This window comes from Peromyscus californicus, unplaced genomic scaffold, assembly GCF_007827085.1.
Source record: "Peromyscus californicus insignis strain IS unplaced genomic scaffold, ASM782708v3 Scaffold_1__1_contigs__length_55948999, whole genome shotgun sequence".
NCBI classification, from domain to species: domain Eukaryota; kingdom Metazoa; phylum Chordata; class Mammalia; order Rodentia; family Cricetidae; genus Peromyscus; species Peromyscus californicus.
This window is the reverse complement of record NW_026294492.1, coordinates 36,963,144-36,975,151: the sequence shown is the minus strand read 5'-3', so window position 1 is coordinate 36,975,151 and position 12,008 is coordinate 36,963,144. Positions and strand designations below refer to the sequence as shown.

Below are 12,008 nucleotides of genomic sequence, written 5' to 3'. Positions count from 1 at the left end.
TCCCTTCATGATGGACTGTAAGCTGTAAGAGGAAATAAACCCTCTCCTCCGCGAGTTGGTTTTGGTCGGTGTTTTATAATAGCAATAGGAAGTGAGTTAGGACAGAAGTTGGCACCAGAGAGTGGGTTATTACAATGATACACCTGGCCATATTGCTTAGGGGAGGATTCTGGAAGTATCTGTAAGTTTGGTCTGGAAATGCTGTCAAGCCCTTGGAGCTTAATGTTCTGTGGAAACATGGAAGATAATGCTGAGGGCGATGCAGGTGTTGGATGCCTGGCTTGTGAAATTTCAGAAGGAAGCAACAACAACTTTCAGGGCTGTTGATATTTTGCATTGGGAATCTGTGGGTCTTGGTTAGCTGTGGCTCTTGGTTAACAAGAGACCAGCACCCCGAAGTGAAATCTTTGCTTTACTGGGACAATCAATGCTGCTTAGCTAGGGCTGAAAAATCAGCTATGGGTTAAGAAGAATCCAGCATCATCGAGGTGAAACTTGGGAAGTGTTTCCTCAGGGTCAGGACATAGAATCCATGGTCCAGACAGGCCAAGGCCACATTTCAAGCTGGCAAATGAAGTTGGTGATGTGTAAACATATCCCATGCAGGATGGCATTGTTGGCATGGAAGTTTCATGACTCAAGGGGTCATGAGGGGAAGTTGAGGCACGGTACTTGAGGTGCCAGGAGAGGTTACTGGTGAAGGCACAGCCTCAGCTGTGGTGGAAACCCCGAGGTACTGAGACTTGGCACCATGTGGCAGGGTTGGAGTCCCTGAAGAAGCCAGGAGAGGCCATTGGTGAAGGTGCAGCCTCGGTTGTAGTGGAGAGCCCAGCACACTGGAGATGCCTTATTTTTTCAAGGTGATTTGGGCTGTGTCACCAGAAGGTGCAAGGACAGAACTGGAGGGCTTCTCTTGTGGAGGACATGCCCCTGGAAACCAAGCTATGCTAATTTGAAGCAAGCTGCTCTTGGGGAGAACCCAGCCTCTCTGAAATACTGCTTTGAAAAGGCTGACCTGCAGATGTTCTAGAAGAGGCTAGCTTGTGGCTCCTTAATGTAAATGATTTTGGAAGAAGTGTTCCCTCGCCTTGTCAGGCTCTCTTCCCTTTTCTGCCTGGCCCCTACAGGCGTTTCTCATTCTGCTGTCAGGACCAGAAATTGCTTAGCTGCTGGGATGGAGTCTCTGGTCCTCACTGTCCTCACTGAAGTAGTCTACGCTTTTCTGGCCCTGGATTTTCTGTCTAGGAGTGAGCTTTTACTTCTGGATCAAATGAGTGTTTTGTTCTTCCTTGCCCTCCCCCAGCTGGCTCCTGAGAGCGCGGCGCAGAGTTCCCACCGTCTCACGGTCTTACCCCCGGCCCAGCTGCTCTGCCCTGTGAGGGTGGCATCCAAGCGTCACACCCTGATAGCCTTCCTGGCCCTCCTCCCCTTTCATTACGGACACCCTGTCTCTCATCCCAGGCCTCACCTGCTTTATCGTTGGTTCATCTGTTCAGCCTCTGACACCACCGGGTGAATCTCCCTAGACCAGTGTTGGGTCAAGCTGCAACCCTGTTCGGAAGCCACAGGATCTGTCACTCAACCGAAACCTGCCGCCACTTTATCTCTGCCTTTTGTTTTCCCTTTGCCCCCTTTCACCTTGAGTGGCAGGTACCTTTCCACACATCTGAGCCAGAGGCCTTTCCGGGCAGCTCAAGTCCCTGCTAAGAATTGGATCTCGGTGAAGCCTTGACTCGTTCCTGTCAATTTGGATACACCCCCAATTGTGAATTCTACCAACGGCCTCTTTTCCAGAGGACTCTCTCCAAGTTAAGGCGCTGTACTGGATCTCCCTGAGAGTGCGTTTTGTCTGAGTGTCCCTAAATGTCTGCACATCCTTCCATTTCTCGTCATCCCCTTGGTCGCTCACTTGTGTTTCACTGTCAACACCCAGACATTTGAAACCACCCTCTTGTAAGACTGAACTGTCTGCAGGGCGGTACACTGTAACAGCCTGTGACGAGCTTGGGCCAGATCCCTCCAGTCATGTAGCTGTGTTGACATTGCTGATGCCTAGCCCTCTGGTTTGTGAGTTCCTGCTTCCAAACCATGTCTCCCATCACACCAAGGACCTGGGAACCGGGGCTGGCATTGCCTTGTTCCCACTCTCTTGGTGGTACCTGCACAGTGCCTCACACACGGCTCAGCCAATCTTTGCCGAGAGACAGAGAAGGGGATGCCCCCTCACACATATTCATTCTGAACTCCCCCATAGGATTTCCTAAGTCTCTTCACCTGCTTCCTGGGCCCTCCACATTGCCCCATGCTTCGAGCCCTGGAAAACCCCTTCTTCTTGTTGCTTGGCAATCCCTGAGTGTCTAGAGGCCCGGATCTGATGTCACTTCCCTTTGACGGGGTAGCGAGACCGTACCACACACATGTGACCTCAGGCATGCTTACAGACATAGCTGGAATGAAGGGTGGTTACTTCAGGGTCTGGGCAAGGGTCCTGGCTGGCAACGCTTGGCTTCCTCTTGGGGGACAGGACTCCTCACTTTTCTAGGATGCACACAGCTTCATGTAGGTGAGAGCCTGAAGAAATAGAGACTCCCAAGCTCATGCATCCTCCTCCTAGGACCTTTCCCACACCCACAGATCCAAAACCACCAGCTCTCAAATATCCCATCCCCAGTCACAGGAGGGGCATCTGAGGTCTGAGCAACATTCATTTTTAAAAAAGTAACTAACTTACACTTTGTGTGGAGGTCTTGTGTGTTAGTGGGAGTGTGCCATGACGCATGTTTGGAGGTCAGAGGACAACTTGTGGGAATCTGTTCTCTCTTTATCATGTGAATCACGTGACCGAACTTAGCTCAGCAGACTTTGGTGGCAGGCACACCTTTACCCACTGAGATATCTCGCTGGCCCTTGACATTTCCTTTCTTGACCTGGGTGGTAGGTAGTTACCAAATGTTTGCTTGGCAGCCAGGGCTCCCAAGTTACAGTTCATTAAGCTGCACATTTGCGTTCTGTGTACTTTTCTGAACGTATGTTGTATTTTACAATCTAAGAAGACAAAAGGAAAGAAAGAAAGAAAGAAAGAAAGAAAGAAAGAAAGGAAGGAAGGAAGGAAGGAAGGAAGGAAGGAAGGAAGGAAGGAAGGAAGGAAGCACAGAAGAAAAAGAGAAGAAACATTCTTTCCTGACTCCAAGCCCTTAGTCCAGTCACCCACACTGAAGGAGTGTCCACCTGTACCTATCTCTGCTGGAGTGCCAAGGGCCCCGGGCCCAGCTCTGAATTGTTGTCATTTGGATGACGAGCCCAGAGGCCCAAGAAGGAGTGTGACTCCAATGGGTCTGACAGTAAGGGTGGGACTTTGTCGAGCTGGACATTTTACTTGAGGGAACAGCATGAACAAGCATTGCTGAGTGGAACTGGGCTCGTGTGCATGGGGTGTGAAGCAGCAGAGATGCCCTGTTACTGAATATGGTGTAGATGCTGGGAGGTATGTCTGGCTTAGAGGCCCAGCTTGCTGCCCCAGCCCCAGATGTCAGCAGGACAAATGCTACTTTCAGGGAAGTAGAATAAAGGACTCTGGGCCTTTATGCAAAAGCAGACATGAGATTTTTGTCAGTTTGTTGTTTTGCTTAAACCACAGGCCCATGTGAGCTCACAAACTCTATCCCAGACAGGCGGGAAGTTACATCTGCCAGACACATGACATGGACACCGGAGTTCCTGCAGACACATTTGCTCTAGGCCTGAATTTCAGCCCACCCTACCCGGCAGCTGCTTCCAAGGCCAGCGTTAATGAACGCAGTAGAAGTTGGTGCACAGGGAAGAGACCTCAAGAACAGTGGACTGCAGCCCCTGGAGGCGGCGGTGACGAGCTAGGAGAGGATCCACTCCCACCCCCAGCCTGGGACCTTGGAATTCAGAACGTCGTCCACCATCCCGAGGGTGTGTCTGAGTCTGGACTACAGATGGGGCGGGGGGGGGGGGGGGGGGGCACTGTGAAATGGTAGAGGCATCCCTGAACTCCAGCTGGAGCTACTAAGTTTTTAAAAAAGAGGCAAGGCTGGCGATTAAAAGTCAAATCAGGTCTAGCTCCTTTGTGCCCAAAGAGGGACTGTGATGAGGAGTGTGACACCCAAATCCAAGAAGAGGTCATAGCAGCCATGTGTTGAGGACAGTTACCATCCAGGAAGACTGACTCTGCCCACGGCTGGGATCAGTCTTCACTTCTTTCATTTAAGCAATGGCTCCATGATGTGGATGCTGTTATATTATATCCATGGATATGTACATTATACCCATGACGAAACTGGATGGAAGGGGACCCGAGCTGCTTCAGAAAATTAGATGCATGGTCAGTGCAGAGCTGGGCACCCTACCGGGGAGCCTGCACAGTAGAAACTGGCACTGTCTGGGCACAGAGAGGCACCTCCATCGTGAAAAGGAGCCCAGCAGCCCCGTGATAGGGGTGGCTGTCACCAGACAGTCTGGTGACTTTGGATTGGTCTGCTTTCTCATTAAACAGCCTTCAGAGTTGGCTCCACAGGCAACTTGCCTTCAAGAAAAGAGGCTGTGACCCACCAGCATGGCAGCTGTTAGTTTTCATTAGTAAATTAATAAGCTAGCTGCTTGGGTCTATAAAGATGTCTGTTAAAGAAGAGGCCACCCCAGAGTAGGGCCCTCTCTGTACCAACTTAATTGAGATTCTGAGTGTGCAAGCTTAAGCCCCGGTCTCAGCCTCAGTGCCAAGGAACCCTCTCTTGGACTCTTCTTGGCAGAACTGGCCAGCCTTCCTAAGGGGGGGGGCCTAGCTGTGAATTGGAGCTGCTTGGTCAGATGGCCAGGGTCATCTGTACAGAAGGATATGACAGTGCCAGGTTCCAGTGTGTGTTCCAAGTTCCACATTCTGTGTCAGACTCACGGCGCCAGACCAAAGGCGGCTCCTGGCAGGGAACTGGTAAAGGCTCGCCTGGTGTGTTTGTTCCTCTACACACATGCCCGGGGTGCCCTACATCTCAAACTCCCTAGCCTTTCATCCCCAGTGGCTCCAAAAGCTGGTGACCAGCAGGCACTTGGGGAGCCTTTTACAACTGATTTAATCAACATGTCTCATGTAGGAGCAGGGAATGCTTTTTTTGCTCTGTTGACAAAAGAAACTTTAGTTTTCAAAAGCATACTTCAAAAGAACATGAGATCAGTTCAATAATTTTTCTTTTTGGATAAAAGTTATTTTAGATAGGAACTTGCTGCATAGCTCTGGCTGACCTGGAACTTGCTATTAGACCAAGTTAGCCTCAGAGTCACAGAGCGCTGCCTGCTTCTGCCTCCTAAGTGCTGGGCCTCGAGGCATGCGCCACCACGGCCAGCCTTTTTGAAAAATTTAAAATGACGTGGACATCAGGGCATGGGTGTAGAGTTCAAAGGACAGCTTACTAGAATTGGTTTTTTTCCTTCTACCTGTGGGTCCCAGGGATCACACTCGGGGTTTCAGGCTTGGAGGCAGGTACCGTTACCCACGGAGCATCTCACCAGTCCTGATTATGCCTTTCGTATCTTTTTACTTCAATTATTCTTTAGCTCTAAAGTTTATTTAGTTCTTTGTGTAGTCTCTTTCAAATGTTCTCATTTTTTTTTCAGACTTTTTTTTTCTGAGCTTGATGAGATTTTTTGAGAGTTTTATTTTTTAATTAATTTATTCTTAGACAATTTCACATGTGTATATAATCTATTCTGGTCACATACCCCCCCCATCCCTTACTCTCCTCCCACACCTCCCCCACTTCCACACTTCATTTCCTCCTGCCAAATCTCCACCATACTTTGCCCTTTTTTTTTTTTTTTTTTTTTTTTTGCTTTGTGACCTACTGGATTTAGCCAGGTCCTAGGGACATGGGCAGGGAGCAAATGGAGCATTAGTTACTCAGGGATGGCTATGTTACTAGGGAAGATGACTTTCTCTCCTCCAGAAGCTCAAGACTGCCATTAGCTTTCCTGGGTTGGGTGGGAACCCCACTAACCCCTCATCCATCTATGATTGAATGTTTACGGGTTCAGTCTTTCGTGGGTCCCATGCCAACAACCCACAGCTGTTGTAAGCTCGTGAATGTCATGGCCATATCATGCCCAGAGGATAGCATTTTATGGCCCTAGTAGGAAAGTTTTTTTTTCTTGTGTTTTTTATTTTTATTTTGTCATTGTCTGTTTCTGTGGCGCTAGATGAAACCCAGGGCCATGTGCGCGTCAGGCAGATGCCCTACCATGGAAGCGTATCCCCAGTCTGAGGATTTGTCTCCTCCTCCTCCTCCTCCTCCTCCTCTTCTTCTTTGTTACAGTTATTATTGGAGGAGGATGTGTGTATGGTGAGTGTTTGAGTGTGGCGGTACACACACCGCGGTGCATTCCTGGAGGTCAGAGGGGTCGAGTCGAGTCTGTGCTCCTGCCTTCATGTGGGGCCTGGGGACCAATCACAGCTTGTTGGGACTGTTCGGCAAGCACTCTAGCCCAGCGCTCTTTGTCAGATCCCGGGCCCCGGACGATACTGGCAGAGGATTTGATAACCATGTGTGTAGGATGAGCAGGAGGGGTGGAATGAGACTTTCAACAATGGATTTCTTATAGGTCCTCGATGCGATTCAAATGTATGCACAAGCTTGGAAGCCATTCCCAGTGAAAAGACAACCTTCAGCCTCTTCAGCCCCATGCCTCTCCCCAGAGTGCCTTTATCCACTTAGCCATACTCTAACTCTTCGTATCATTAGAGATTTTGTGAGGCCTTCTGCCTCTGCGCAGTCTTCCTGGATTGAATCCTACAATTACCAGGTTCTCATGATTCTCTTCAGTCTTTCCCATCCCATAATGTATATTTGGTTTTTGTAACCTTAAAAAAAATTGTGTGTATGGGTGTTTTGCTTGCATATATGTCTGTGTACCACATATGTGCAGTGCCTGGGGAAGCCGTAAGAAGGTATCAGATTTCCCTAGGACTAGAGTTTCAGGTCCTTGTGAGCCACCATGTGAATGCTGGGAATTGAACTCAAGTCTTAATGGCTGAGCCATCTCTCCAGCCCCATGTGGAGACATTCTTCGTGTATTGATTTGGTATTTCCACTCCATTGACTTTCTATCTGAGTCTTAAGCCATCACTGCCTAGAGAATTCAGGACTAGAATGACCCCCAACTTCCGGCTATCGTGTGGCAATGAGTGGACGAGGAATGGAAAGAGGGCGAAGCCTCTGTCACTAGGGAGTGACTGGCTTCTTACACATCACTTTCCATCCCTGGACTTCCGTTTACTTACCTATAAACTGAGGGCTGTAGAGATGGTCTCCAGGATCCTTCCCTTTAGAGTCTGATTTCCCCTTTCCTCCTTTGCATACTCTGCAGGGAGGAAGCAGAACTCCAGCAAAACTCTGGAAACTGCCCTAAATCTAAGACACCAAAGGGCCCACGGGTTCTCCCTCCACCCCACTTTCTGAGAGCAGCCATGGCCCTGACTGACATCGACGTGCAGAAGCAAATCAAGCACATGATGGCGTTCATCGAGCAAGAAGCCAATGAAAAGGCAGAGGAGATAGATGCCAAGACAGAGGAAGAGTTCAACATTGAGAAAGGCCGCCTCGTGCAGACCCAGAGACTAAAGATTATGGATTATTATGAGAAGAAGGAGAAGCAGATAGAGCAGCAGAAAAAAATCCAGCTCTCCACCATGAGGAACCAGGCACGGCTCACAGTCCTGAGAGCCCGAGACGATCTCATCTTGGAACTGCTCAGGGAGGCGAAGGAGAGACTCGGTCAAACTGTGTTGGATCTAGGTTTCTATCAGGAGCTGCTGGATAAACTTGTGCTCCAGTCCTTGCTCCGGCTTCTGGAGTCTGTGATGATTGTGCGCTGCAGGCCGCAGGACCTCCACCTGGTGGAGGCTGCAGTGCAAAGAGCCATCCCTCAGTACGTGATGCTCTGCCAAAAGCATTCAGACGTCCAGGTTGATCAAGAGATATATTTGCCATCGAACACCGCTGGAGGGGTGGAGGTCTATAGCGGCGACCACAGAATAAAGGTTTCCAATACCCTGGAAAGTCGACTGAGTCTCGCGGCCCTGGCAATGATGCCAGAGATACGAAAGACTTTGTTTGGAGTTAATGCCAATAGAAAGTTCTTTATATAAGGCTCTGGGAAGGGAAGCTTCGGTTGAACTGCAAAGTCAGAAAAGTCTTAAGTCATTTGGACAACGGGAATGGGATGTGTGTGGGGGCGGGGGGCAGTGGGCGGGGGGAGTGCTTCTTCCTCTTTGGAAGCTCCGGTGTTGATGCCTAGCTTTGAATGGCTAAAAGAATCGCACACCGTTAACTTTGGAATAAAGCCCAAATGATGCTCAGAAATCAAATTCTAGTTCATCCATGTTTATGACAGTTTCTGTGGCACTTTGAAGTCTGGGATGAAGGAAGTGAAGACGTCTTCGCCTTAGATGAGACATGAAGTACACCTTTGACCTATGAGTCCCAGGCTCTAAGCGTATTCAAATATGAAGTGTGTTTTTCCTCCCTCCTTTCAGCTTTAGTAACTTGTGATAATGGTATTGAATGAGGGTCAACGTCATAGATGTGTCTGGTACAGCTTCCCCCGGGTTCATGCTCAGAAAAGCCCCAGGCAACCAGAAACTGAACCTATGATTTCATGTTCCTGTAGCCACTGCCTTGAAATTCTTGGTATCTTTGATGTGTAGGAAGCTATAGTGGACAATTGGGGTAGGTAACATGGGTTTGGACCCTTGGCTTAGGCATGCTACTGATTTCAGAAGCTCGCCTGTATTCCTGAAGTTCATTCTTGGCCTGTGTCTCTTATCTCCCTGCTGCTCCAAGGCCCAGGCTTCTCCATTTCTAGCTAACATCGCCGCCACCTCTCTGCCCCTGTATGTATGCTGTGTCTGAGTGGGGTAGACACGCTCTATGCAGTTCAGGGTCAAGCATAACGATAAACATCTCTGATCTCAGCTCAGGCACAGTGTGTCATTCTTGAGGCTGATGGGAAAGAGAACCAGCAGTTCTTTCTGGGCCCAAGTATCGAGGCAGGATCCTCAGCAGTTTCTGAGGGCATGCCTGTGGCCTGCAAAAAATCCCCACACCTGCCGGAGTCCTCCCTCAGATTAGCTGGATGCCTGTGGGGATTTGGGCTATCTCTCCCAGAGAGCTTGGAGTACACTCTGGGAGAAGCACGGAAAAGCAGAGTGTGGTCACTTTTGTTTACATGTGGGCACTACATACTGTAAAGCGAATAGTGGGGTTGGAGATACAGTTCACTAGTGAAGAGCACTTGCTGCTCTTTCAGAGGACCGCAGTTCATTTCCAGCATCCACATGGTGGCTCATAGCCATCCACCTCTAACTCTGGTTCCAGGGGATCCAATTCATTATGACCTTGGCAGGCACCGGGCACACATATGGTGCATGTACCTACATGAGGCAAACGCTCATAAGTGAGTAGTAAAATCTGTACTGATTTTGCTTTATTTAGGAAGACGTTAAATAGTAAACACACAGGAAAAGTGGAGAAATTGCAAAAAGAAAGCACTCCCTATGCCATCACACTTCCGCTACTCTTTAAACAAAGGGTCCTGCCTTTTTATTTTGCACTGGACCCCACAATTTCCATATTTAGGTCTGTGTGGGTGTGTATGCTTTCATGTTTAATCCGTGAGTATGTGCCATTGGTTAAAAGGTTTGGGATAGAAGAAACTCGGAACGACTTTTCAGAGCCAATACTATGCCCTATCTGGTTAGGACCGTGTACTGGACAGAAGCCCCATGGGACTCAAACACAGGCCTGGGGGCAGGTTATTAGTAAGTTGGGGCGATTCACAGAACCCAGGGGCAGAAATCTCACAGGGCCTCAGGAAAGGGCTGGAATTGAGACTCAGAAAAGCCACTTGGAATCTTCTTTCTCCTAAGTCCCATCTCCACCATTTGCCAAATTCTCCTCACAGAGTTGCCAGGCCACACATGACTTGTCCTTATCCCCACCCCCTCTTCCTATGGTTCCAGTATACCCCTTCACCATGTCCCTTCAGCCAAACCAAAAGAGATGTTCCACCAAGCACCGGCATTTCCCCAGTTCCCTCGAGGGCTCAACACGAGAGGCCTTTGTTTCCTGGTGCCACGTTCCCCCTGTCTCGTCTCCTACACATTGCCTTCCAGACAGGGGTCATCTCTATCCTTCTTCATAGTCCTGCTGCCTGTGACTTTTGCATCTGGTGTTGGGTGACACAGAGGCTCTGGGTGAGTATTAATGGACATTCTGGAGAGGGGACTGTAGTCAGAAGTTTTCCTGTATCCTGCATGGTCCTGCAGCAGCTCAGGACCCAAGTAAACATGTAGAGGCTTATATTATTACAAATTGCATGGCCATGGCCTATGGCTCTTTTTTTTTTTTTTTTGCTAGCTAGCTCTTATAACTAAACTCAGCCCATTTCTATTAATCTATATGTTGCCACATGTTCCATGGCTTTATGTGTGTGCCATTACATGCTGCTCCCTGGACGATGGGATGGCGTCTCCTCCACCTCTGCCTTTCTTCTTCCTGTCTCTCCCCTGGATTTCCCGCCTGCCTCTAAGCTGCCGTGGCTTAGGCCAATACAGCTTTATTTATCAACCAATTAGAGCAACACATATTCACAGCATTCAGAAAGACATCCCACAGCAGAGAACTCCTGGGTCTCTCCTATTCTGGCTTGTAAGAAGGGAAAGGGATGTGGTATAAGGGTCTGGGGAAAGGTATCTCCACAGTATTTAAGAATCAGAGCTTGACAAGAAAATCCATCTCTGCTGCGCCTGGGAGAAAGGACTGTAACAGAGCTGCTGATCTTGAGGAAGACTCCTGCCTTGCTTCTCACCCGAACGCACCTGGGGGCTTCTGCACCTCTTCCTTCCATGAGCAGGGCCTTGCTTTGCACCTGTGTGCACAAACTGGGGTGCTCTGGAGGGTGTGCGCCTGACCAGTGTCCTCCGCAGGTGCCGTGGGAAATGCATATTCCAGCTTCAAATCTGCTGCTTGGCCCTAGGACTAACTTGGCGTGGGTGGCAGACTGCCTCATCCTGCCGTGTAGTCGACAGCGGTGTGTGCCCTCCCCCAGGGTCTTTGCTTTAGAGATGCTTGCCTAGGCATGCGGTTAGCAGGTTTGCACTCTTTATCGGTGCTCACAATCTACCCAGAAGAAGGTGTGTTCTTGGAACAACCCCCCCAGAACCCACAAGCAGGCACAGCCCTTCCCCATGCTCTTCTCATTAGCACTTTCTTCTGAGGTGTGAGGCAAGCTGTTGGCGGCAAGGCAGAGCTGCTGTGCTTAAAGTGGCGTGGATGCTGGGGAGACTCCCCACACTGAGGGGAGCTGGGGTACAGGAACCCCTCCCCCTCGTTGTACCCGTGAGTGCTTCATCAAGGGTTAGATCTGTCAGCAGGCAGAGGAAGAAAGTAGACATAGCTCTGACTCTGAGCTTCCCAGAGAGCAGCAGACGGAGATGGCATGGATGCTTTGGTCATGTGGCCAGTCCCAGAGAGAGCTGGGAGACCAAACCTGCAACAATGAAAATATAGTAGGGCTCTGCCGCTGACCCTGAGGTCATGGGGGGGTCTTAGAAATGGGCCACCAGATTGTACCCCTACTCGCACCTCTGGAGAACAACTGTGGCCCCTTGCCTGACTGCCTGGGGACACGTTCTTTACCCCTTTTCCATGCTCTCTCCAGTATACACTTTACTCCTTCCAACTCAGATCCCATCCCCGAAGTCTCCCTCACTAATGACAGATGGGAAAGGAAGCTCTGTTTCCCTCCCATCACTGCCCCTAGCCTCTGTTGTAAAGTAAACGAAACCCTTGCTTTCCTGAGCAAGCTCATAGCTCGCGGGGCTTGTCCTACAGGGTGGCCCTCTTTTACAAGGAGGTGGAGTACTTCTGTCTGAAGACACAGTGAAATGGGGCCCCAGGCAGTAATATTCGGGCCTTAAGACTCTTGGCCCACATCCT

The 12,008-nt window shown here is 49.6% G+C and overlaps 1 protein-coding gene across 1 annotated transcript; it reads left to right on the top strand.

Annotated features, from left to right (window-relative positions):
• Nucleotides 1-2,192: 2,192 nt before the first annotated feature.
• On the top strand, nucleotides 2,193-8,214 carry Atp6v1e2 (ATPase H+ transporting V1 subunit E2). The gene is made up of 2 exons (XM_052745672.1): nucleotides 2,193-3,939; nucleotides 7,378-8,214. Exon 2 carries the CDS (start codon nucleotides 7,478-7,480, stop codon nucleotides 8,156-8,158), a length of 681 nt encoding a protein of 226 aa, XP_052601632.1. The 5' UTR covers nucleotides 2,193-3,939; nucleotides 7,378-7,477; the 3' UTR covers nucleotides 8,159-8,214.
• The last annotated feature ends 3,794 nt before the right edge of the window (nucleotides 8,215-12,008 follow it).

Bases quoted from the DNA above. Each gene is read 5' to 3' on its own strand.
- Atp6v1e2 (XM_052745672.1), top strand. From the start codon at position 7,478: ATGGCCCTGACTGACATCGACGTGCAGAAGCAAATCAAGCACATGATG.